We start from the raw sequence: 27,649 nt of genomic DNA on the forward strand, positions 1-27,649 counted from the left end.
TTATACCCGACTGCAAAAAGGCAGCAGAATGGGTACAGGCAGAGTTGCCAGATGTGCTGCAGATCGGGAGAATAGCTTGCTGAGGCTGTAGAGCCGTTTGGAAAGCTACAAGTGAAGGCTTCGATGGTCATGAAAGGGAAACGATCTCAGAGCCATTCAAGTTTTTTTTTTCATGATATTGGAGACGTGGAAGTTCTGCGAAGAAATGGACCACAGAGGATATTTCCACATCTTTTTAAATTGTCAGGTTGTCAAATGAAAATTGGACACATTGAAAAAAATATAGTACTATTATTGTACCAATATGCTTTTAGTTTGTGTTTTTTTCATGTAGCACTGAATAATTGTCTTTGATTACACACAGCTGAGTTAGAATTACAGACAGGAGTTAGTGTATATTAAAATGAGTTTAAAATGATATTAAAAGGTCAACTGAAATAATTGAAAGTCAAGTTACACCGAAAGTATCTAGCAGATTTAACTTTGAAAATGTTTGCGTGCATTTCTGAGCCTGACGGTGGAGGTCTGCAGAGGAACAGGCCTGACGGTGGAGGTCTGCAGAGGAACAGGTCTGATGGTGGAGGTCTGTAGAGGAACAGGCCTGACGGTGGAGGTCTCCAGAGGAACAGGCCTGACTGTAGAGGTCTGCAGAGGAACAGGCCTGACAGTGGAGATATGCAGAGGAACAGGCCTGACGGTGGAGGTCTGCAGAGGAACAGGCCTGACGGTGGAGGTCTGCAGAGGAACAGGCCTGACGGTGGAGGTCTGCAGACGAACAGGCCTGACGGTGGAGGTCTGCAGACGAACAGGCCTGACGGTGGAGGTCTGCAGAGGAACAGGCCTGACGGTGGAGATATGCAGAGGAACAGGCCTGACGGTGGAGTTCTGCAGAGGAACAGGCCTGACGGTGGAGATCTCCAGACGAACAGGCCTGACGGTGGAGGTCTGCAGAGGAACAGGCCTGACGGTGGAGATCTGCAGAGGAACAGGCCTGACGGTGAAGGTCTGCAGAGGAACAGGCCTGACGGTGGAGGTCTGCAGAGGAACAGGCCTGACGGTGGAGGTCTGCAGCCAGACTCTCTGGGTGATGAGGCAGCAGGGATACGACATGCGTATGGATACATGTGGGCAGTCCTGACACTGAAAGAAAGAGACTGGCCAGGCATTTTTTCACATTTTTAATACAACAATGGATTCACATTGAATCATTCAATATGTATATGAAAGAAGATATATGAAATACAAATGCTTATTTACTGCGTGAATAATAAATCAGTCCAAATGATTTAACCATGGCAGCATTATGATACAACCTGTAGCTGCACCTAATAGTAAAGTGGCAGCCTCTTATTTACATGATTGGCTGCTTATGGAAAAACGCATGTAGTCTCACAACACTATTAAACATTATAGTTAAATTCATACACAAACAGTCTGAGCAATGAGGACTCAGAACAGTCTATATTTGTTCTGTGATTTAGACAAAGTATCAGCCTGTACACCTTAGAGGTTTGTTCTTTCTCTCTCCAAATATTTGCTTTGATTTTGATGATAAGCTGAGCTGAGTCTTAGTAACATGATAACATGGTCTTGAGTTCAACCTGATAGCTGCATTGATAGCTTCAGGCTCGGTATTCCATCCATTATTTACCTGAGGTTTTTGATGTCTGCTTTTTCAGTAAAAGGTAAGTAAGTGAAGAGTCACAGAAGGAGAACAACAGGATGGATGCTTCTTTACTTTTAATTCTAGAAATATCTAAGTGTATACAGTAATACAACTTAAACTCATGGGGTGTGCTGCTTTTTATGCCTATTTCTATATGATTTGGTTGATAAGTTTGAGTTTCATGCATCAGTAAGTCAGTTTGGTGTTTTCTGAAGTTGATTTACAACTTATGCAACTCTTCATTTGATCCAATCTGGCTCATAACATTTCTATAACAGACAGTATCTCAAACAAATATTACAAGAGTGAGAGGAACTTAGAATTACAAACATAAAAACAGGATTATAGCAATTTACTAAAACTTCTCACTCTGATAGTAGACCATAAAATTTTCCCTCCACTCACGTCGTGACCCCAATTCCTATTAACACTTCCACTTTAAACATTTGACTTCACTGCCAGTCCACAGTCTTTTCCCCACTGAGAGCTGCTCTTCAGTGGTTGAACAGGTCTATGTGCAGTCAGAAGGTAGACAGCAGAGCCTCTTTTATGTTGCCCCACAGCTTACATCTGACATGAGTTCAGTGGGTTCATGTCCATGATTCTGGCACTGAAGGTTAGAGACACAGAGTCAGTCACATTCACATGCTGCTGACAAAACTCCACTGAAAGACTCATGAGTGTTTATATAAATACCTTTGATAACTGCAATTATTAAACCAGATAACACAATTCATTAACACAGGTAGAACCTTTCATATGTGCCTATGGAAGTTATCTCTTTGACTGGACAGGGGTACGCTGTTTATTTGTATATACAAAATAACTGATGAATATTCATCTTGGAAATCTCCATCTTAACACGTGACATGACACAGAATACTTTTATATATTTATCCTTTGAGAATTAACAAAAAACAGGAATGCTAGTAAGGCAGTTCAATATAAAGCTATGTGTTCAAAGAGTAAAATAAATTTTATATTTTTCTTAGTCTTTAAAAGACCTTAACCAACAACCATGTGTTCGTCTATCGACTTACTTTTTTTTTTTTCTTTTTAATTTTTAGATTTACACCTTCAGTAGGAACCAGTGGACTAAGGGCTCAAAGCCACAGATAAAGTCTCACGAATAAATAGCATTATTTTAGAGAATGGTTTGCTAATTTCCTAAAACAGCTGGCCACTGTAGCTTTTAGCAAGCCTAACTTAAACAGGAGGAGAAGGTGCACCTGATAGCAACTATTTTCAGCTGCAGATTAATGCACATTTGTATCTCGAGTATGTCTAGCAGCAGGACAGTCTCTTAAGCAACCAGTTATTCTAAGTGGGGCATTTGTAAACTTAATTTGTAGGGCCAAAAGTTCTAACTGTCTTGGGATACAGTGGTAAAATAAAATGTACACATGAAACAGCTCTATCATCTGTCATTTATGGTCAATTGTAAAAACACTGGAACCACCTCATTAGAGACGAGGGTTAAAGTCATTTTACTGAGACCAAAACAACGTCTGGGCTAGCAGTCATAAACCAGAGGGCTATACCACAGAGCAAAACGAGTCAGTTAGCGTGGTATGTTGGCTCTAGAGCCAGAGGTAACTTGTGCTGCTGTTTTGGCTTGAAATTGGCTCCCAAGTGCCATTCACTGATCAGCTGTTTTGAAAACAGCATCACTCTGTAGTCAATAGTCAATCTATGATCGCTACAGATTCCAAGCTGAGGGAAAATGTTATTAATGAAAACTTGTTGAACAGTCATAAACTAATGCCACCGAATGAAACCATCCAGTTACAGTATCGCTTACTGTATGCATCCAGGCGGCAACCTCCGGCTCAGAGCAGCGAGGCAAACCAGGAAGTGCCTTAAGCTGCATTCTACCAAATATTCCAGCAGGGGGCGCTGACGTCTGCTGCAGAAGGATTTACGTCCAATCATTTCAATACAAAATGAGAAAACTTCTCACTTGATTTATTACCTCAGAATTTTTTACGGCAACACTATGGTCTCAATCACTAGTAAAAAATCTTCTTCAAGAAAATTTGATGTTAAAAGTGTAAATATTGGCCCCATTTAGAAGAAAATAGAAGATAAAGAATCGTATGATTTGGGGCGTGGCTACCTTTGATTGACAGGTCACTAACAAGGCGAGCTATCATCAGGAGAGAAGCAGAACAATGCGTATCCACGGCAATGTGTCAATACAGCCGGTTTGGTCTCATAACTTTGACCCTTTCACTGTATTTTCACTTATCTGCTAATTTTGTTCATGAAAGATGTCTTGTTCAGCATGTTCAGGTTGGACCAACAGACACTCCAAGGAGTCGCTGTTCATTTTTCTGAGGTAAGTTACGTATATTTTGTTTTTGTTTTTTGCTAGCCAAAAACTAACATCCCAGTTAATGCTCCAGTTAATGCTAACATGAATTAGCAGCGGCTTCTCAGTCAGGTTGAGGTGTAGAGAGATGTGTAGTGCAGTGTCCTCGGTTGTCAGTCAGATCCACCTCTTGCTCCTCCACACTCCAAACAAAGTCTTCTCCCCAGTTTCCAAAAACAAGATGGCGACATACGAAAAGAAAGATGGTGACGAGTGTAACACTGAGCTCGATGCCTCAAACGGGCAGTCCACCAACCAACAGGTGACGTCACTGTCACTACGTCCATTATTTATATACAGTCTATGTTTGCATCACAGTGCCATAAGAATCTACATGCATTCAGTTGGTGAAGAAGAAAATCTCAGCAAGTATAGCCCACCGTTGTCGTTTTTTTAATTTCTGAACTACTTAATATGTTGGTGGTGTTCTCTGGACATTTACCAATGCTGGCTCTAAAATAAGCCTCCTGCAAAATCAGATGGCATAAACTAATAGTTCACTATATTATTAATCAGTGTGACATTTAACTGCATACAAAAAATACAGTTTTAGAAGAAATTAAGCGTGTACGGTACAATTACACAGCATGGCACGCCACTTTGTTGTAGTTGACACAAAGCCATTTTTCAGTGACATGTTGGCCAGGTTGAGACAGCTTCATTAGTGTGGGTATTTGCCTTCAACCCAAATGACATATTTCAAAGTTCATTTTAAGGTGTTTTTTTTTCTCCTAACCTTTAACATATGTCTCTTGTTACATCATATTATGTATTAGCCTATTACAATCACACCCTCTCCCTCAATCTGGCTGCCTGTTTGTTAGGACCTGGGTTAACAGAACAGATTGATCACCACCTGTTTTCAGCAAATCCAGTTAAGGTAACAGACTTTGAGCATTAATGTAGAGAAAAGATGGCGTACAAGTAAGTTCCCAGAAGTAGACAGAGGGTTTACAATTATATTAGCAGAGACAAACAAGAGTAACTAACTCAATGTCTGTGAGAGAGACTTTCTGACAGAAAGGGATTGGGCTAGGGGAAAGTACATAGGAAACCATGTGAAACAAAAGAATGAGACACACAATACAAACAAAACATAGTCAGCTAAAATGTGTATTTGATGGTCATTGGGGCAATCAAGTCACGGATTCTGGCATCCAGACACAGGGAGAGAAAGAAAGAAAGCAAAAGTACAAGTGACATGACACCAAACACAGACATAAACACAGAGGTGCCATAAAGCCACCATGTTGGTCCACTAGAGAGGGAACAGGCTTATTGAAGTGTTTTTAAAAGACAAGTCTGTGCAACACAGTGGAATACCATGCCTATATAATATATATACATATATATAGTAGGATATATTCACTGATGGTTTTGATCTTTCCATGGGATTTGTTGACAAGAAGAAAAATACATGATTTTAGGACAAGACATAATTTTAGGCTAGGCAAACAGTAAAAGCAAAAAAACTAGTCTTTTACATTTTTACTAGTCACGTTAGCTTCATGGCTTTAGGGATGGCAATGTCTGTCTGTTGAGTGGTTGTTCCACCACTTTGAAATCTTTTAACATCCATGAACTACCACGAAATAAGCTCAACATATTCACATTTCCCATCGAATTAATTGTAATGACCTTTCCTATAGTATCATCATTAAGTCAGAATGTCAATTTATCCAATACTTTATTTTTGCAATACTTGCGAAACTAATCCTGTTATTTTCCGCTGTAATGGTTAATGTTAATGGTGATTTGCAAATGTTGGCATACTAACATGCAAAACTAAGACGGTAAACATTTATACCTGCTGGTTCTGGGTAGACTTCTCAGTAATTTAATGCTCAGTTCACCACTGTAGACAACCAGTCCAATGACAAGAAAGCCCAGTGCACACAGGGCACCCAGCAGGCTGAAGAGCACTGTGAAAGAGGAGGACAGCAATATAAATCAGGTTGTTTGGAATATACAGAAATATTATTACTTGTGGAAATACTTGAAATTCAGTTGGCATTTAATTTGCATGGCTTTATAGTAAATTTAGCAAATTACATGCATGGAAACAATATAATGCACTAATATAATCTTTTTTATTCTGGTGGGGTTACACGGCGGGGTAGTGGTTAGCACTCTTTCTAACTCTCGCCAAGAGGACCGCTGGTTCGCGTGGGTTCTCTCCGGTACTCTGGCTTCTTCCTGGTGCAATGTAATTTCTCAGACGCTCCATTGTTCCAACCTCCCAATAACCCAAAAAATTCCCTTTGATCCTAAGGGCCACCAGTTGGACGCCTCTTTATTTAGAAAAAAAATGAACTCAGCCTTAGACATAGAGGAGTAGAGGAGTAATACTTAGAGAAGCTCAGACATCCGGAGGGAGTGTTGAAAGGAATGCCTTGCTTATCCTGCTGCCCCCGCGACCCGGCCTCAGATAAGCTGATGGACGGATTGATGGATGGAATAATAAAAACATATATTTCTTTATGACCTGAAAATATGTTGTTAAAACCTGAACGTCTATTCATTACAACAAACTGAGGAAATTAATTTTATTGTGGTAGCCGTGATCAGTTGCTTTGGTTATTGAGACATAAGCCTAACTTCTTAAACTGGCATCACATTTTGGTATGAAAAGGTCTTTAGTTGAGCAAAGCTAGTGGACAGATGGTCCCCATAACAGACAGAGAGAAAGCGAGAGGATTTGATGAGCATTGTCCGTCTGTTTTCTTATATTACAGCAAAACAACACGTACATGAGCTTCTGGAGGGAGGAGGGCTGGTGAAGGCACAGTAAGGTTGACTGGAGACGGTGTTGCTGTTGAAGAGTACCGTCACAGAGACAGTCACACAGTACTCCACACCTGTTTGCAGGTACGTGATCACATTCTCCTCTTTGTACGGCAGACTCAGTGTGAACTGCAAAACAACAGGGCAGAGAAGGTGATAAATAGAATAAAAAAGGAGAATTCATGACTTTAATTGACCTAAGCTATGGTACAGCTGTGAATTCTTTTTACTACTCTGGCTCTTGCATGTCACTATTTGTCATCAACATGTCAATGTATAATGTATATCCTTTGCTGTTTAAACAAAAAAAAAGATAACAGAAAGTGGCCAGACACATTCTGTTTGTCCTTCCTATTTTTTTTGTAGTTGTCACTGTTCTGCAACAATCTGTTCCGTGTAATACAAAAGAAGTCTCAGTTAACGTAGTAAAGGTGATTCATGTAACTTCCTGTGTCAGGCAAGCTGGGTCACTGAACCTCTGAAACCACTGAAAGTGGCATGGTAGTGAATGTTGAGTACCTGCCATGAACAGGAAGCTATTTTGAGGTGATGAGGTTCATACCTGAACACATCAACAATCATAGCCTGCCCCACTGGCAACAGGAAGTAACGTGTTTCATGCAGATCATATTGTTTGAATTTTCTTTAATTTTCTTCTTCGACATTTCTTTTCTTTTCATTTCTTTAATGGAAACACGGCTACAGCCAGACGCCCGAGCTATACTGGCCAATTGCGGCCCTTGTGACGATATTTTGTGGCCCTCACCTTGATATTATTATATAGATTAATTACTTTTATTAATCCCACAATGGGGAAATTCAACCTCTGCATTTAACCCATCCTATTATACACACAAGTGAACACACCATGCAAGGATCAGTTGGCAGCACATTACTGCGCCTGGGGAGCTGTGCAGGGGGGTTAGGTGCCTTGCTCAAGGGCACTTCGGTACTTAAGTCCTTGACCTGTCAGTACTGGGATTCGAACCGGCAACTCTCCAGTTACCAGCCCGATTCCTAACCTCTAGGCACTTTACCATGTTGTGTGTGGAAGGTCCCTTTTTTAAAATAATTTTGTGTCTTTTTTGGTAATTCTGTATATTTTTTGGTCATTCTGTGTCTTTTTTTGGTTATTTTGATACTGCCTCCAGCAGCCCCCAGGTAATTTGAGTTTGAGACCCCTGATTTAGGGGGATTTAGAGTGTGTTTAGGGGTTATTTGTATCTGTTTCTTCAGTGTGAAACAAATTTACATTGGATGGGATTGGAAATCATTGAGACTTTCTGCAGGCTGTGGAGAAGAGGTGCTCAATCAGATTATCTCCTATTTTTAACTGTGTGGGAAAAGTAAAATGGCACATGATGCCAAATTGTAGAACTGTGGTTTTGTGAGTCTTTGCCCACTAATTTTTTTTTTTTTTTTTTTTTTTTTGCAGAAACACCACAGATCAGAGCTATGCATAAAAGCTGTGGAACTGTTAATTATAATAATGATCAATGGAAATCAAACATGGCAGTGTTTAAGCCGATGTGGCATTTTTGTCATGGAGGTTGTTTAAATAATACATTTCACATAAAAATAAAATCAGTTTGATGTGTCTGTAAAAATAAAATTAGAAAACTATTGAAAAAACTTAGACAACACTCCTAAGCTTCAACTACATATTCACTGCATCATAGAACTCCAGTAACATCTCCACCAACATCTTTTATTGATTATTGTAGCCTGAACCCTTTAGTTTCTATTTTGGGGATTTGCCAAACCCACAGCTTTGAGACATGACAGAAGCTCCACAAGCTGGGAAACAGCAGGTTGAGAAACTGACATTTTCTGTTGCAAAGACCGTATAGTTTCAGGAACAAGGTGTCTTTGAGTAGATACATGATAAACAATGAGTACATCAACCACATGCGAAAACACGATGGGGGAGGGGAGGCCACATCCTCTCAGTGACAGAGGAAACAGTAGGGTTTATTAAAAACAAGACCTCTACAAACTTGGAGTTGGAGAAATATTTCCGGTCCGGTTAAATATCCACATCACTGCTGACGCCACAGCAAACCACCGTCCATCTCACGCTCCATTCTAGCCTCACTCATGAACAAGACCCTGATACTTGAACGCCTTCGCTTGCCGTAGTAACTCACCCACCCAGAGAGGACACTCCACTGTTGGAGGTGCAGACTTGACAATTCCCCCTGAGATGAACACATCTCATCCAACCCAAAGCTTCCTGCAGCCAGGAAGCTTTTTAACTACCTCTGCAACTCCTGCAGGGATATCGATGAGTCCTTCAGACTCTGCCTCCTCCACAGAGGGTGCATCAGTTGGATTTAGAAGTTTAGAAGTTTAGAAGTTTAGCGTTCTTTCTACCGTCCGACAATATGCCTAGGTCAGGTGAGCAAACAAAAATCTTTCTCCATCGCCTCCCTGAACTCCTTCAACACTCAAGTTTTTTGAAAATAAATAAAAAGTTATAAGCTTTGATGGTAATCCATTGTGTGGTGCTGTTTATACCAAGGTTACAATAGTTTTGGATTGTTTTATTAGTCTTAGTTTTAATTTCGTTGTGAATTTTTGTTTTCAAATTCAGTTAGTTTTAGTTTAGTTTTCATTGGTTTTAGTGTTAGTTTTTTTTTTAAATGGTCTATGTGTTGGGTGCGAGATTCAAAGAGGTCATATAAATAATATAAATTTTGCCTTTATTTCCTTTGGTTTATCCATCTCAGCCCCAATAAGGTTATTAACTCTTACAGTTCCAGGTGTTTTGAGTTTTGGTTGGAGTGTAGACATCACAGTCTCAGTAAACATATTTACCATGTGTTCCTGCCATAGGTTCCTGCATGTTCACTAAGAGAACCCTTTCTAATAGAAACACTGGATGATGTATGAAAAAAGTTGACAAAGACGAAAACGGAAGACATTTTCACTATAATTTTAGTTAGTTTGTAACCACACAATACAGTTTCAGTTAGTTATTGTTTTGTTTTTTTAAAAACCCTTGTTTTTATTTTTATTTCAGTTAACGAAAAATGTCTTTCAAATCTAGTTTTCATTATTTCGTTAGTTTTCGTTAACTATAATAACCTTGGTTTGTACAAACGGTTGCACTACAACAGGTTTACGGCTGTGTTCAAAGCATTATAATCTGCAAAAACGTGTTTGGATTCAGTTTAACTCCCAATTAGATCCAATTATAGTGAGATTTATCCAGTAATGCTGCATCAAGTATGGTTGCTATGGTTACAACAGTCCTCTTTAACAGCAGACATTTTGACTTGTTATTGTAGGAAAATCACAGGTGTTCCTAATAAGATTGGCAATGGCTCTGTGCTGTGTGAGTGTCCTTATGATACAGCATGACCAGCAGAGGGTATTTGTTTCAAATAACAATTCCTCAACACTTTGTACATTGTTTATGGATCTAAAATAATGATTGATACAGCTTTAGGCGTGCATGACACTTACTTGCACACCATCCCTGGTCCTTTGCACATGGAGGAAAAGTCCTCTGTAATAGTCCTTCAGCAGCTGGAGCCTTCTGGTTGTAGGAGCTCTGAGCTGCAGGAGCAGACAGTTCCCACAGCCGGACACAGACACATCAGGAGGCCCCAACACCGCTGCAGAAACACATGAACCCACTTTAAGTTGATCCATTCCAGGACAAATCAGAACTTTAAAGACTGAAGCAAAGATGTCCACCATTGAGATGTTGGACAGTTCCACTCACTTCCAACATTAGTTCAAATAGAAGATAACACCCATGGCTATTATCAGAAACATAATACACTATAATCTGCTTAATAATTAGTTAAAAGCAATCAAAGCAAGCAAAGAAACTGTTTGTGCTGATTAGAGACGAAATAAAATGATCCTTCCTCAGCTGGCTGAGTATCTAGAGGTAAAGTTGGAGATTTGTAGGTTAAAATTATTATTTCTACCCTTGTCAATGTATTCACTATATTTTCGAATCACTTTGTAACTAATTTCATGAATAAAACTGTTTGCTTTCATGGAAAAACAACACAGACAGTTTGTCATGTATTATATCAACCTTTACCTCAGGAATATAAATGCTTCACTTATAGTACCCAATGACCACATTTTATAATGCATTATAACAGTGATATAATGCATTATTATATAGTTATAATGTACTACAACTTTGAGAATTATAATACACTATGATACTTGCAAAAGTATGTTAGTGAGTGACCAGCAATTATAAAGTATTTGGCACTTGTCCTTATAAGTCAATATATTATATTATATTATATTATATTATTATTACAGCATAGTTCACGTTTATATACCTGCCGTTGTCCCTTGGACTTGGTTTGCATGTAGAAATATGTGTAACTGTTAAAATCCTATTATTATATTGTAATATTATGATACTTATCAACATACTAAATAGCACACTTTTATACATTTGCTGTACAGCATACCTTATATAAATATCCTTTGTATATTTTTCTATATTATATATCTGTTTTCATACCCCTAACAATTTCTCTCCAATTTGCAATATCTGTGAAATACAAAATATTCTCAGGAAAAAAATTATATACATTTTTTAATTAATAATATTAGCAGCCATGTTAGTATTTTATGTCTATAAAGTGCATATAATTTATGTATATTATGTATGTATATGTCGTTTTTAGTCTTTATTTTGTTTTATATCTAAACTCCTGCTATAAATAAAGTCTGATCTTATCTTCCACATATAAGTGCATGTCTCACTGTCTGACAGAGGCTGGAACAACCCTGACTGGGTCCAGTTGGATGTCTGGGTGGGGCTGACGGCCTGGACGCGGGCTCTGTAGTGGTCAAACGGGTCCTTAAATGCTTGGGTCAAGTTACACGTCTGTCCGGCTTTCAGTTCCAAACAAGCAACCACTGGTCGCCAAATGTTCTTCCTCCAAAAGGAAAAACAGAGGGAGTGAGAAAAAGAGTGATTATAATCCAAAACCCCTGATAACAAATATGTGTCATCCTTCACCCTCTGAAATCTTGGGCTATTATGTCCGTTAAAAAATCTGTTAAAAAATCTTCACCATGCCATGTTGGTATCAGTTTTTTCAGCGTTACCTCACCTATATGTCCTGATAATTAATTTTTAACTTTGACGTACTTGATCAAAATTTTGAACCCAAGAGAAACAAATAAAAACAAAATCTGATCTTGAAAATAATGTTTTACACACTGAAATGTACATATGCAAATATGAAAACAGGTTGCAAATATAACATATAAGAGGTAAAATGAGGATAATCCCTAGTTCTATATTTTATAGTAAATATATTTGACATTATCTCCGGTTTTACTTGGCCGAATATCATCAAAAAAATCTGGTATGGAGTTTCTAGCCAGAACTTTAGAGGGAAGCTGATGGCAAGACTCAATGTTGCTTCATTTTTATGTCTTCATGTCATAAAGAAGTAATGTGCCGGTGCTTTCATGGACTCCACAGGGTTAAAGATGACTTTTACGACAGCAGGTGAAGCTTAATGCAGAGGTAGGGAGAGAAACTATCTACTCCTCAACCATGTAAAAGGGAAAGTGGTTTAATAAATGCCTCAGAAACAGAAATAAAACATATGAGGTGTTGTGTAAGCCTTCTGGTGCCCATCGACTGAATACCTGAGGCTGAGGATCTGAACAGTGAAGTGGGTGTCGGAGGTCTTGGGGCCCGGCACGAAACTGAGCAAATGTTCCATGTTGAAGGAGAAAATGGAGACATTGGAAGGTGCATGGAGGGAAACACACCCCACTGCAATGGAGGACACAATACAATATAAACTCAGTGATGGTGAAATTAGCAGATTTTTCAACAAAATTGTTTGGTCTTTGTCATTATTTGATAACTCTGAATCACTAAACATTTCTAAAACTACAGTCTGTACAAATTACAGAAACATTTCCTTCACGCAGCTTTGAATCAAATTATCTGTCTGAGTTGAGAGAAATTACAAATTTCAACTCACTTACTCCTGCCAGTATCCATAGAAAAATCTATACACACACACACACACACACACACCTCGGCTCATATCTCTGTTCAAATGTGTTAACACAAAAACACAAGGTCCCTTCACAACACTAGTTGTCAAGACATGACCACCTGTATGCATTCCTCTCACATATTCACCACACTCCCTTAATCCCACCTTCAATCCAGGGAGCATTACCAAAATGGAACTGCAGAAAAAGAAGCATCCACAACCCCATCATCCCTCCATGGACTGTGTTATGGCTCGCAGGAAAACGTCTAACACAAGATAAGACTCACTTTTGGTTAAGAGCACACAACATATAGAGAGGGACGGGAGGTAGCTGTGTGTGTGTGTGTGTGTGGGGGTTGGGAAACAAACAGCGAGTGCAGGGCTCAGTTTCCATTTCCTCAGAAGTCCCTCCCTATGCTTTTTGCACTTTAAGTTATGTCTTTAGCTGTGTGAACAGCTGGTGCACACACTAACTTTCTGTAAAAAATAAGCTTGAACAATGTCTACTTCTACTGCATAACAGAAACAACAGGACACACAACAACGCCATCTAAAGTAAAAGTTTATTAGCTGTAAAATGTACAAATTTTTGGCTGAACATGGTTTGTTTGCTTGGCAAGATTATACACTATTAGAGTATAAAAATACAAAAATGTTACATATATGGAATTTGTTTGATTAAACTGTTGAAATAAAGTTGACTGTAGACGGTAACTTGCAATAATACATGTGATATCTTACTAGACTGATACAATGTGAAGCTTTAAATAAGTGCAATGGTAAATGAACATTGAACATGACAAGTTAAAAAAAAATATGGCAAATTAAAACAGTATGACATGTTTTTAACAATATACAGTAGAAACTTTGTAACATTCATTCATATTTCTCAGTCACAGTTCAAGCATGATTGTCAGGTACACAGCTGATGACTCCTAAATGTAATAGTAATGTATGATGTATATAAATTAATTAAACCATGAAATGTATATTTTTATTCATTATCCTTAACTGCTTATCCTAACTTGGGTCTTGAGGGATGGAGTCAATCCCAGCTGACACTGGGTGAGAGGCAGGGTACACTCTTTCTCATGTTGAACCAACTGCAAACCAGTTCCAGCCCAGCAAAAGAACTAGGTTTGTGTTGGTCGAAAAAAAGGATATAAGAGGTGATACCCAATCAGCAGCAACTTGTATACACCCAACAATTTACAATGTTGTTGAAGACATCTTGTGTAAATTTATTTACCAGGTCACGGCACTGTCACTGAAGCATACAGGCCACCCTCCACTTTTCCTGCACTTGTGTAACACTACAAGGTGTTCAGAGCACCACCATTCCCATTAAAATAAACATTTTGCTACATTTTGTTGGTGTTGAATGTTCCCAAAAAATGTACCATGTTCTAGTATCTCATGTAAGCATGGACACATGGCCATGTGGGCCTTGCCATGAAAGGTCAAGTTTTTTTGTGTCGATGGTTCTTGCATGAGGCCCATTGTTCTCACCTTTTTTGAACATGAATAATCACCTCAAACTGTACTGAGAGCTGCTTATCAGAATATCAGTGTTCAACGTCTCATGATAGAAATATATTTAGACCAGCGCTGCCTCATAAGCTTCACTGTGTGTCTTTGTAACACTGGTTTTACCGCCCCATATATCCAGAGTGCTCTTCCTCCTCCTCTTCATCGACAGAGCAGGACAGAGTTTCTATGGCAAATTCCTTATTGTCCCTACTTTGTGAGGGCAGAATGTCATTCACAACTGAAACAGAGGAAGACTCGGGCTCTACCTCAGCCATGTCAAAATGTGTTTTATCCATCTCTTTCTCTTCCTCCCCATGCCCATGCCCCTGCCTGCCGAAGATTAATGTAAGGAGGTTCACATCCTGGCTGTCCCCCTCTACCACCATTTTCCTCTCCTTCCCATTTGGCTGGTTTCCTCCTGCAATCAGAGGGTCAGTGTCTGCCGGACAGCTACCAGAGCCCTGTTCTGATATCAGTGCAGAATCTGTGTGTAGGTTCAATCCAGCATTGGACTGTGTCTCTGTTAAAATCAAGGGTTCACGCTGGGGATGGCAGAAGACTGATGTCTGCTCTGAGGAAAAGTCTGGTGGCAGTTCAGGCTCAGCAGATGGAGGAACTGACAAAGAGGATGAAGATGAAGAGGAGGAAGAGAGGGGGTTAGTGCCACCTCGCAAGTTATAACCTCCACCTCTGCACCCCCCGGTGGTCTCCGTTAAGCTCTCTCTGTCGCTCTCATCTGATATTTGGCTACTCCTCTTTTCAACTGAAGAGGGCAGTGTTGGTTTAAGATTCAAAACAGAAGACAAGGGCGTTCTGCAGTATGGAACGACCAGAACCTCTTCGTTGTGATGGATGGATGTCTGAGACACACAGAGAGATAGAGAGAGAGAGAGAGAGAGAGAGAGAGAGAGAGAGAGAGAGAGAGAGAGAGAGAAAGCAAAACAATAGTTGTTAAAACAGTTTGATCAAGCACCTTGTTTTAATAGCAGATATTTAACAGATGGGGACCTTCTCTCTGCTGTTGCCATACAACTGAAATCTTTTGATTATTTCAGTCCTTCATTCAATTTACCTTTATCTGATAAGCTGTCATACATTCATTATTTTTTTACTGGAATTTATGGAAACTAAAAGGCTGCAACTAACCATTATTTTCCATCTGCTGATTATTTTCTTAATTTATATTTTCATCACCACCATTGGTCATTCATTGTATAAAATGTCATTTGGAAAAACACCAAACCCAGGTTTGAAGAGCCAAACATCCTGTCATAAATGCTTTGTTCAGCCAAAATATATTCACTATTCTATAGGACAAACAAATGCAGCAAATCTTCACATTTGTGGAGCTGGAACCAAAAAAAGTTTGGTATTTTGGCTTAAACCATTAATTGAATATCCAAATGCTGGAGTTGCCAATTAATTTTCTGTCAACTAATCAACAAATCCACTTATACTTTCAGCTTAAAGTTTCCATATTGTAAAACAAGTGTTCAAAATAATAGCAGTCCAATGTGACTAACCAGATTAATCCAGGTTTTTAGTATATATTTTATTGCTATTTTTATTGCTATTGCTATATTTTTGAACACACCCCTTTCAACTAATTGCCCAATTGCACAGCCTTAAGAGCTGCATATCATGAATGCTGGGTCTTGTTGGTTTTCTGAGAATCTACTGCACCTACTGGTACCTTGTTTACCATGTAGCAATAAAAAAATACTAAAAACCTGGAATAATCTGGTTAGTCACATTGGACTGCTATTATTTTGAACACTACTGTATGAATATTTTGAAAGTGTCACACAGCATAATCTATTGTAAAATTCTTACTTGTAGATATAAAATAGAGACAAAATAGATGCTTAGCTGTCATCAAACTTTTCATTAAAAACATTGATAGTTGTTCATAATGTGTGTGTTCTAATATTAACACAAATGAAGCTGTATTTCTTCTGTGCTAATAAGCAACATGTACCTCCAGTGGAAATTTGCTGAATTATGTTAAAAGGAGTGAGTTTCCACAAAGAGCATGGTGCTAGAGTGTTCTGGAAAATAAACTTTTGGTGAGCAACCAATACTCTCATGTCCCCTTTTTAACATTCAATTGATTGGCCACATACAAGGGGAGGGAAAACCCCCTCTATATCTCGCTCTCGCTCTGGCTGACTTGAGGTATTCTTAATTTACAAGAAAGCATGTTCACATCCCCCTTGCATGAAACAAACAGCACAAATGATTAAAGGTTAACAGTACCCGACGCCCACATCCATAACAGTTCTTACATCCCAACATGCTGTAATAAAATGATGCCAATGACTGATATGAGCCAAAGGTTTCAGAAGTGACTACCAACTGAATAATGATCTCACTTTGGAAAATGTCAAACTTCTGTTTTTCTAGGTTCATAACTGCCTTATAACATAGTTTTAAATGATACCACCAACACAACCACCCACACACACAACTTACCAGGACTGATGGCAGTGGCCTCGTCATCAGACGGATGAAACCAATATAGACCAGCAGGGCCAGAACTAAAGAAATCACCAAAATGCACAACACTGCTGAGATCCAGAGGTCTGCAGAGAGAAACAGAGAGAAATTATTACACACAAGTAAATACTGTAAACCCTGGAGTTTACTGTTCATTTCAAAGCCTCATTCGACAGAGTATTATGGCCATGGTGTGTGAATGAATTCCCAATGGTGGCAGGTGGCACCGTTTAGGGTAGCCTCTGCCACCAGTTTGAATGTGAATGGTAAAAATGGTAAATGGACTGCATATATTTTTGGGATTCAGTACATTGTCCAAGTATCAGGGATCAGACCACCAACCTTCTGATCAGTAGGTGACCACTCTATCAATTGAGCCACAACCGCCCCCAAAGTGAATGTGAACAGGTGAATGAGTGCAGTCTGTAGTGTAAAGTGCTTTGGATAACAGTGCTATATATAAGTGCAGTCCATTTGCTATAAACATTTACAATAAGACTTTAATACAATTTGCAAGTACCACTTGTCTACTCATGAACGCGGATACCATAAACAGGTGACACTATTACACAGAGATTGCGCTATATTGATGTAACAAACAGGGTCTCTGCAGGTTTCAACAAGTCAAATTTAAAATCATTATGAATACAATTTAAGACACATTTTACATCCATACTGGCATAAAGTACACAAGTCATTCGGCTTTGCTGTGGACTTTCCTTAGGTTTTCTCCTTCGCTATGCTAGTCTGTAAGACACTGATATGCTAGCCTGTAACACACCGCGGCGCTCACAGCAGACTAGCTGGTTGTGCTGGATAACCAGGCTGCAAAGGTACTTAGTTTCGTTTTGTAGTTATGTGATAGCATCCTCAAAAATCGAAACATTTAAAAGAGAGACTGAAGTTTATGTATTTTTATTAAATAAAAGTAATGTTACGTTTTTGAGACCTTTCAAAATTGTATTTAAGAGATTTTTAGACATTTTAAGGCCTTAAGCCTCATTCGACAGAGTATTACGGCCATGGTTAGGGCCAAAAAACCTGTGTGGGTGTACAAGGCTTTAACAATGACGGGGTTCTTGGAGTCATGTACCTGCTGTGTGGTGGACAGAGGTGTAAGCACATGCAGGCTGGCTGTAGTTGGACTTCCTGGGCACCTTGCTGTCTGAGAAGCAGACTGAGACACAGTACTGTCTGCCAGAGGCCACATCCTTGAAAATTTCTCCCTTCAAAGACTTTGTTTCCTTAAAGAACTGCACACAGAGAGACACAGACAGATGTCAACACTCAGACAACACAACATTACCTGATTAAACCACAAAAAACTATGTTAGAGACGACTCTTGTACATTATGAAAGAGGTGCTCTATGGGTGCAGCATTCATTAAATTTTCAAACCGTCCAAATTAAACTTAAATGAAATTACTGATGCTATTCTGTCACATTTCCTTTGACGAGTGAACACTAGGCAGAATGAAGGCATACAGATTTTATTAGGTGAAATTTAAAAATACACTACCTTATTTCATTAAATGTTTGTTATAGCATACCTAAATGCCAACATAACTTCACAGCTGAGAGCTGAAGTTGAGTATCAAAGCATCTAATATAGAAGATTTGGTGGTTAATTTATTAATATTGGTGATTTTTCATGAGATATGCCCTTGGTGACTGATAGGCCCTAACAGTCAAGGATGTGTTCCATCTTCTCAACCGTAACAACTTGAACACACTAAACTTGTTAGACCATGATGGCACCTGAAGATAAAACAATGTATGCAGAAAACTCTCACATTGTGCTGTATGTGCAGTACCTGAGATCTGTCTGCGTTGTTGCTCGTAATCCTGAGTTTATAATTCAGAGAATCATAGATCTCCCTAAGGTGCTCCACTGGAGGCTGGAGGGCAACACACAAATCTTTTCCACAGGAAGTCACATTGAGCAGCGGCAGGTCCAGGTGAGCTGGATGACACAGGGAAAAATAGATACTGTAGTAACATAAACTTACATAATGATATTACTAATAGTTTATTGAAAATGAGGGAAGATAACCACTATAGTGGGCGGCTGTGGCTCAGTTGGTAGAGGGGTCACCCATTGATCAGAAGGTTGATGGTTCGATCCCTGACCATGACAGCCTACATGTCGAAGTATCCTTGAGCAAGATACTGAACCCCAAATTGATCCCGATGCTGCGTTAATCGTTATTTGAATGAATTCCCAATGGTTGCAGGTGGCACTGTTTAGGGTAGCCTCTGCCACCAGTTTGAGTGTGAATGGTAAAATGGTAAATGGACTGCATATATTTTTGGGATTCAGTATATTCGGGTTGTCAAAAGTATCGATACTCAAAAACGTATCGATACTAAAACGTATCCGGATACGATACTCATTTTCAAAAGTATCGATACCTAGCCAAAGAATGAACACTTAAGTTATTGTTATTTTTTTAAATCAAGCTTGCCTAATATTGTGCACAGCATACAACCTCAAAATATTGTTGTAATTGTTATTGTTTATTGCATTTATTTTTTGCACTACCTCAGACCTGAAGCTTGTTATCATAGTTCCAGTTTCTTTTTGCACAACTGTTTTTTATTATAAATATTTAACCTGTGGTTCTGTAAATTTTTACATGCTGCATTTTTCTTGTTAATAAAAATATTTCTGTTAAATTTTGGGGTCTTTGTTTTTATCCTTGTGGTATCGAAAATGGTATCGAGTATCGAATATTTTCCTGAGTATCGGTATCGAGTTGAAAATTTTAGTATCGTGACAACCCTAGTATGTTGTCCAAGTATCAGGGATCAAAACCACCAACCTTCCGATCAGTAGGTGACCGATCTACCAATTGAGCCACAACCGCCCCCAAAGTGAGTGTGAACAGGTGAATGAGTGCAGTCTGTAGTGTAAAGTGCTTTGGATAAAAGTGCTATACATATATGCAGTCCATTTACTATAAACATTTACAATAAGACTTTAATACAATTTGCAAGTACCACTTGTCTACTCATGAACGCAGACACCATAAACAGGTGACACTATTACACAGAGATTGCGCTATATTGATGTAATAAACAGGGTCTCTGCAGGTTTCAACAAGTCAAATTTAAAATCATTATGAATACAATTTAAGATACATTCTACATCCATACTGGCATAAAAGTACAAATGACATTAAGAAAAATCGAAGGCCTGGATTTATTTGCAAAGCATATGAATTTATCCACAGCCACAATTCGTTGAACTTGCACATACCCATCTTACCCATTCTTACGTCATTCGGCTTTGCTGTGGGCTTTCCTTAGGTTTTCTCCGCCGCTATGCTAGTCTGTAACACACCGCGGTGTTCACAGCAGACTAGCTGGTTGTGCTGGATAACCAGGCTGCACAGGTACTGAGTTTCGTTTTGTAGTTATGTGATAGCATCCTCAAAAACCGAAACATTTAAAAGCGAGACTGAAGTTTATGCATTTTTATTAAATAAAAGTAATGTTAAGTTTTTAAGACGAAGAGATTTTTAGACATTTTAAGGCCTTAAATTCAAATTAATGGAAGATCCCACGGATTCCCTGTATGAAGGCCAGCTTTTCCACAAACTTTGCTTTTTTTGAACTGAACTAACCAACAGAATAATGCCACCCCAGAGTCAGGGGTGCAGATGGGATTTTTGAACTGGGGGGATGTCAAGATTTTCTGAGACTATGATGGGGGGACCCAAAGAAAGTCTGGGGTCTGTCAGTACTTACTGTCTCTGATTGGTTGAAATCTTTTGTAGGATGGCCGTGAGTTCTGTGTTGCCGCTTTAATCTGGATAAAGTAGACCTGTTCTTTGTCGTAGAGGGCCTCTGTCAAATTGCAAACCAGAGGACGCTGGACGTGCTGGCAGCCCGACACTGGTATCCACGATGTCCCCCTTCAGTGGCAGAAAGAGGAGAAAAGCAGCTAACTTTACTGTGTCAAAAGAGCCAACAAAGTCTTGTATTCACTTTGACTGAAGTAAACTTTTGGTAACTTCATTCCGAGAGTAATTGTCGACACTTACAACACAGTATTTTACTGTAAATTAACAGTAAGCAGCATAATAAGCACAAGCGTAGAATCAGCTGTAGCTTTACTTTAAAAAGAAAACTATTTTGTGCAAATCCACTTAATATTGTTTGTATGATCAGTGGTTCGTGCATTATACATTTGTTCTCACCTGCTTGGAGCATTAGATGGATAAATAGACTGAATACTTCAACTTCATACATTTCTCTGTGACCGACAATTTAACAGAATCCAAACATCTTTGGGTGTGTGTCTTTGTATAAACCCTGAAAAACATCTATGGTTAGTTTTTGTTGTAACCAAACCGAAGAGTGCCTGCATCAAAGATTCCGCAATTTTCTGATTATTCCACAGAGATTAACTTGACACTGTTGGTATACCCACAATATAAGTATAAAAAAAAACACAGATGAAACTCACGTGTCTGTGCAAATGGTGACATTGTAGTAGACTCCTGTGGGTGTCCCTGCTCCAGGCTCCCATGTCAGCACATGACTGAAATGTCTTGAGTCCACGTTCAGATTGGTGGGCGGGGGGAGTTCACTCATAGCTGGAATACCAACACACATGACATAAATGATATATACACAAAATAATGGACATGTACACACATGGCCGAATTTGTTGTTACCCTTTCATAAAGGAAGAAAACCCCACAACGATCACTGAAATAACTTAAAAGTGACAAAAGTAATAATGAATAATAATTTACTGAACATTATCTAATGAAAATCAGACATTGCTTTGGAATTGTGATTCAACAGTTTAATTTTAAACCAAATGGGAACAAATTAGATAGAAAGACAAGAAAAGATGGAAAAATAATTTGAGCAGTTGCATGTTAAACTAAAGCGTGTCTGTGATCAGCATCATAGGTGTCAGTCAGTCACTCTGCCTATTTAAAGGGAAAGTAGTCACTCTGCTGTTTGGTGTCTTGGTTTGCACCACAGTGAACATGGAGCACAGAAATTTTATACAGTCTGTTGTCTTATTTTATACAGTCTGTGGTTATTATATACAGTCTGTGGTCATTTTAAACTGTCTATGGTTATTTTTATACAGTCTGTGGTTATTTTAAACTGTCTATGGTAATTTTATACAGTCTGTGGTTATTTTATACATTCTATGGTTATTATATACAGTCTATGGTTATTATATACAGTCTGTGGTCATTTTAAACTGTCTATGGTTATTTTTATACAGTCTGTGGTTATTTTAAACTGTCTATGGTAATTTTATACAGTCTGTGGTCATTTTAAACTGTCTATGGTTATTTTTATACAGTCTATGGTTATTATATACAGTCTATGGTTATTTTATACAGTCTGTGGTTATTTTAAGCTGTCTGTGATTATTTTATAGCACAGAAAGCAGAGGAGATCAAGTATGTTAAAGGTAAATACTAGAAGAGCATCTCCAAGCAGCTTGATGCTCTTGTGACTACAGCTGCAAATACAGCTCCCACCTCCCTGGACGCAAGAGGAAAATTACAAACGAATTAAACTGAAGGATGATACAATTAGTAACCAAAGAGCCAAAGACAACTTCCAGAAAGATTCACGATGAACTCCAAGGTGTCGGACTGTACCATCCGTCCCTGAATTAGCAAGAGTGGACTTAATGGAAGACGACCCAGGAGACCTCCTGGGTCGTCTTCCATTAAGTCTGAAGGCATAAGGCTGAATTTTGCCAGACTGGAATTTGCCAAAATGCATATTGCCAAGCCACAATGCCTCTGGGAGAATGTTTTTTGTAAAGGTGAGACAAAAATGGAGCTTTTTGGCAAGTCACATCGGCTGTGTGTTCACAGACGCAGAAATGAAGCATTCAAAGAAAGAAGACTGTAGCTACTATGAAACATGGAGGAGGCTCTGTGATGTTCTGGGGTTGCTTCGCTGTGTCTGGCACAGGGTCTCTTAAATCAGTGCACAGTACAATGAAATGTCAAGACTATCAAGGCTAAATCATGGGTCCTCCAACAGGATGATGACCCAAAACACACTGGACTAGTGTTCTTCTATGAGCCTGATCTAAATCCTACTGAATGTTTGTGGAAAGAGCCGAAACACTCTTCAAACCTGAGCAGTTTGCTCAAGACGAGGGGGCTGTCCACCTCTGCAGAAGTCTCATCTAGAGTTACACAAATCACTTGATGGCATTATTTATTATTATTATTATTATTATTATTATTATTCTGTTGAACCACAATTCAAAAACAATGTTCATTAAAGTATTATTTATTATTACTTTTCAGTGACCATTGTTAGGTTTTCCTTTATTAAAGGAGGGGTATCAACACAGTTTTCCATGTGTCTATATACATATAGTACTTTTTATTTGATATGCACCTCTGTCATACTTGGTTTTCAAGTGTTTGCCCCTCGGCACAACCATTAGATATTTGACAGCTGTCATGTGAGTTTATCTTTTATCTAAGATGAGCAGCACAATTATCCAAGATATTGGAGAGAATGATCATGTTTGCATTTTTATTCACATTTTTACTGAATTTTTACAGAAAAATATGTTAAAATATTATGTTAAATTTAAATATTTGACATTTTCATAAATACTGCGCAGCCTGTTATTTGGGTACTCCACACCATACTGTGATTCTAATAAAGTTTCCAATAAATGTACAGCCCTAAGGCAAACCCCAACCCACTGAAAGAGTAGATGCACATCATTTAAAGCTTGTCAATTGATGCTCCTCCTTATTTGAAATACCAACACAGAACCGGCAGTATTTTAAGAAGAAATGGGACATTTGTATTGAAGTAGGCAGCTGTTGCGTGATGCTGCTTTTATCAGTTCGTTGGCAGTAGAATACCATCAAAGACACTTGCTCACGCTTACTTGCTGTTGTTGTTAAGTTTATGTGGTTACAAATGTCTTGTGTAAACGTATGAGTAGTCAAAAAGCGTTGATGCTGGCTAACGTTACTACTGCTTGTCTACCCTTTGATTTTTTTTTATTATTTTGATTCTGACATGTAACAACACAGCAGTTATCTATGGTAGTATTCCTGTTGTTTTCATTTAGCATCAAATAATTATAATTGTATTGTTTATAAACTTTTTAGATAAACCAATGATAGGTAGTAGTAATGCTTTTGATGCATGTTTAGCCATTTAAAACACTAGGTACTTCACAATGCACCAAGCAAATGCTTTCTTTTCAGATTTTACACATCAAACTCTGTGTAGAGGTTTTCAAGAATACTTCTGCAGATGACAGCATGACATACTCAAATTCTGAAATGTGCCATTGGTGGTTGAGTTGCATTATGGGTAATTAAGGCACCACATTTTGACAAGGAATAATCCACATTTTTTGGGGATCAAAATCAAATGACTTTTCATCCCCAATAATGACTTTGTTTTAATTATTAACTTTTGGAAGCATCATACAGCAGTAGGGAGGCCAATTCTTCATAAAAGCTTTCAGGAAAAAAACATATTTTCAAAGATGACCATGTAAACTTTTTAGTGAGTGACAAATAATGTGGCATTGCTTTTGCTGTCACTCAAGTTGTTTACATGTCAACTGATTCTTATCCTAAATCTACTTTCAGAATGATTTGTAACATTTTTTGAATATTTAATAATGCATTTAACTGTCATCTTGATCTTGAAATAGAAAATATTTAAATTAAACCTGTCAGACACACAAAACTGGTTGTCTTGAGGTTTCTCTGTGTGTAGCTGTGGGGTAATGACACATAACCAGAAAGGACTGATTGACTGGACTCACCTGGCAGCACCTGAGGCAGCAATGCAAGCATCCAAATGAAAGCAGTCATGACTCCCAAACCATCTCTGCTCCACTGCCATCAGCCCCTTCAGTCGTCATCACAGCTGTCTGGACTTTGAGGTGGTTTCCACGTTTCACTTTCCATATTAACACAATCTGCCAAAACAAATGTGAAGTTATCCCTTTAAGTGGGTATAAAACATCACTGAGTTATTTTACACTGACGCCATATCGGACAGTTAATGTGATTGTCGATATACCTAGTCACGATTTGATCTTAATCTTAAATTTCAACAACCATAATAAACAACAACTGCAGCTATTCTTCCTTGGGTCCGACATATAATATATAGTACATACAACTTAAATTAAGACAAACTTAAAGAGTTAACAATGGGAATAGTGAAGCAAAAAGAAACAAAACAAAAGGAAAACTAAAATAAAACCAAGAATATAAAAGATAGCAAAGCTTCAAAATCAGGATCTTTTATACATTCTTTACATTTTATACATTTTATACACTCTAGCTATATTCATTACGTAGTAGCTAAATACCTTACTAACATATTATTCTATATTTTTAATAGTAAATTAATAGTAGTAATTTCCAAATATATCCATTTAGATGTTATTTCATCTTTACATTTAATATCTATTACTTAAATGATAGATGCTAGATGTTATATATAATTTAATAATATATAGCTGTGTTTATTACGTAGTAGTTAGTATTTACTGAACCATGTTATTCTATATCTTGAAGTGGGCTGCAAAATACCTCCACTGTCTGGGTCCGAAGTTGTTAGCTTAACACACCCAGTTCGTCGTTATTTTTACTACAAGAAACATTTCAAACTATCCCGGACTTGTGAAGAAAGATAAAACTATGTAACGTTACTCTACTCATTCGACTTCTTCTTAAGACGCCCATTCGCCGGAAACGTATCAGTGAGAGCTAGCTAACGGACTAGCATTGCTTTTGTCAGCATACAAAGTAATTATCAAGCCTCCAAAGCCTTTTCAAGAGGTCAAAAGCTCCAAAGTGTTAGTAAGAGGCAGCGGTGTGTCAACATTACCGCTACCTGTGCTGAGAAGTCTCTCCACGTCCAGCAGACATTATAGCGGTGAAAGATCAACACACGCTGGATGGGAACCCACTGCCTCTGCTGCCTTTACGGCACGCTAGTTAAATTGTACTTTCACTATGACAGGGCGATGACGCTATTGCCACACTGACCGGATGCTTAACGAATAACAACAACATAACACTACTTAGACTATTTCAGCTCGAGGATGCTGTATTTGGCAGACAAAGAGGTACAGAGCAACTTGTTCTGTATGGATAAATGAGGATAAAGACCAGGATTGTGTTTTTTATATTTTGGTAGTTTGAAAATTTGACATCTACCAATCGATCAGATCTTAATAATAGTATACAGAATACACAATCTGCCTAGCTGACAGGTGGTGAGAAGACTGCACCTTTAAATCCATGTCAAAATTTGAGTAAACAAAGGAAACGCTATTTTAGATTATTAAAACTTGTCCGGCGGTACGTGAAGCTAGCAAGCTTATAGTAAATCACGTGACCTATCAGAAGCAGCACAGAGAGCTGGAGAGCAGGCGGGGCCATGGGGGCAGCTCTTATTTATACAGTCTATGGGGCAGCTCTGTTGTCTTATTTTATACATTCTATGGTTATTTTATAGTCTATAGTTATTATATACAGTCTATGGTTATCATATACAGTCTGTGGTTATTATATACAGTCTATGGTTGTTATATACAGTCTGCGGTTATTATATACAGTCTATGGTTATTATATACAGTCTGTGGTTATTATATACAGTCTATGGTTATTTAATACAGTCTGTTGTCTTATTTTATACAGTATATGGTTATTTTATACAGTCTATGGTTATTTTATACAGTATATGTTATTTTATCCAGTCTGTGGTTATTATATACAGTCTATGGTTATTTTATACAGTCTGTTGTCTTATTTTATACAGTATATGGTTATTTTATAGTCTATGGTTATTTTATACAGTATATGTTATTTTATATAGTCTGTGGTTATTATATACAGTCTATGGTTATTTTATACAGTCTATGGTTATTTTATACAGTATATGTTATTTTATCCAGTCTGTGGTTATTATATACAGTCTATGGTTATTTTATACAGTCTGTTGTCTTATTTTATACAGTATATGGTTATTTTATAGTCTATGGTTATTTTATACAGTATATGTTATTTTATACAGTCTGTGGTTATTATATACAGTCTATGGTTATTTTATACAGTATATGTTATTTTATACAGTCTGTGGTTATATTAAACTGTGTGTGGTTATTTTTATACAGTCTGTGGTTATTATATATAGTCTATAGTTATTTTATACAGTCTGTGGTTATTTTATACAGTCTATTGTTATTTTATACAGTCTGTGGTTATTTTATACAGTCTATTGTTATTTTATACAGTCTGTGGTTATTTTATACAGTCTATTGTTATTTTATACAGTCTGTGGTTATTTTATACAGTCTATTGTTATTTTATACAGTACATTTGCATTTTCAATCGAAATTGAGTTAACTAAAAATTAACTCCTTAATGTCTGTTTTATCTTGTGACAAAGTTTTAGATTTCAAATTTGCTTTATTTCAGAGGAATAATACTGTGATACGGTGTATTTCTTCATTGTGTTGAATAGTGAAGACAAGAATAATATCAATTATTATTTATTTGAAAGGGAAATTATTATCTAGATAGTGATTAAGTAAAAAAGTGAGATAACATTATATTTAGACTAAAATATTAAATTACCTTATAATATTAAGTCTGAAATACACAAATCTTTGAATATAATTGATAAACAACTAAAACAACATTGTAGTTACTGCACTGTGTTTGTGCATTACTATTAGAACCTTTTACGGCAAAACCAGGGTGCAGTAACTACATTTTGGGGTCAAAGGTCAAAAAT

General features: G+C 37.9%; 1 protein-coding gene across 1 annotated transcript; it reads right to left on the bottom strand.

The window, feature by feature from the left end:
* Positions 1-1,028: 1,028 nt before the first annotated feature.
* On the bottom strand, positions 1,029-25,825 carry crfb2 (cytokine receptor family member b2). The gene is made up of 14 exons (XM_059342311.1): positions 25,742-25,825; positions 24,660-24,815; positions 21,327-21,456; positions 20,606-20,772; positions 18,670-18,818; positions 17,949-18,108; positions 16,832-16,941; positions 14,483-15,219; positions 12,468-12,701; positions 11,568-11,743; positions 10,290-10,441; positions 6,788-6,950; positions 5,845-5,959; positions 1,029-2,276 (listed from the first exon to the last, which is right to left on the bottom strand). The coding sequence occupies exons 2-14, from the start codon at positions 24,706-24,708 to the stop codon at positions 2,231-2,233; spliced, it is 2,388 nt and encodes a 795-aa protein (XP_059198294.1). The 5' UTR covers positions 24,709-24,815; positions 25,742-25,825; the 3' UTR covers positions 1,029-2,230.
* Positions 25,826-27,649: the final 1,824 nt, after the last annotated feature.

Source organism: Centropristis striata, chromosome 10 (assembly GCF_030273125.1).
Source record: "Centropristis striata isolate RG_2023a ecotype Rhode Island chromosome 10, C.striata_1.0, whole genome shotgun sequence".
Classification (NCBI taxonomy): Eukaryota; Metazoa; Chordata; class Actinopteri; order Perciformes; family Serranidae; genus Centropristis; species Centropristis striata.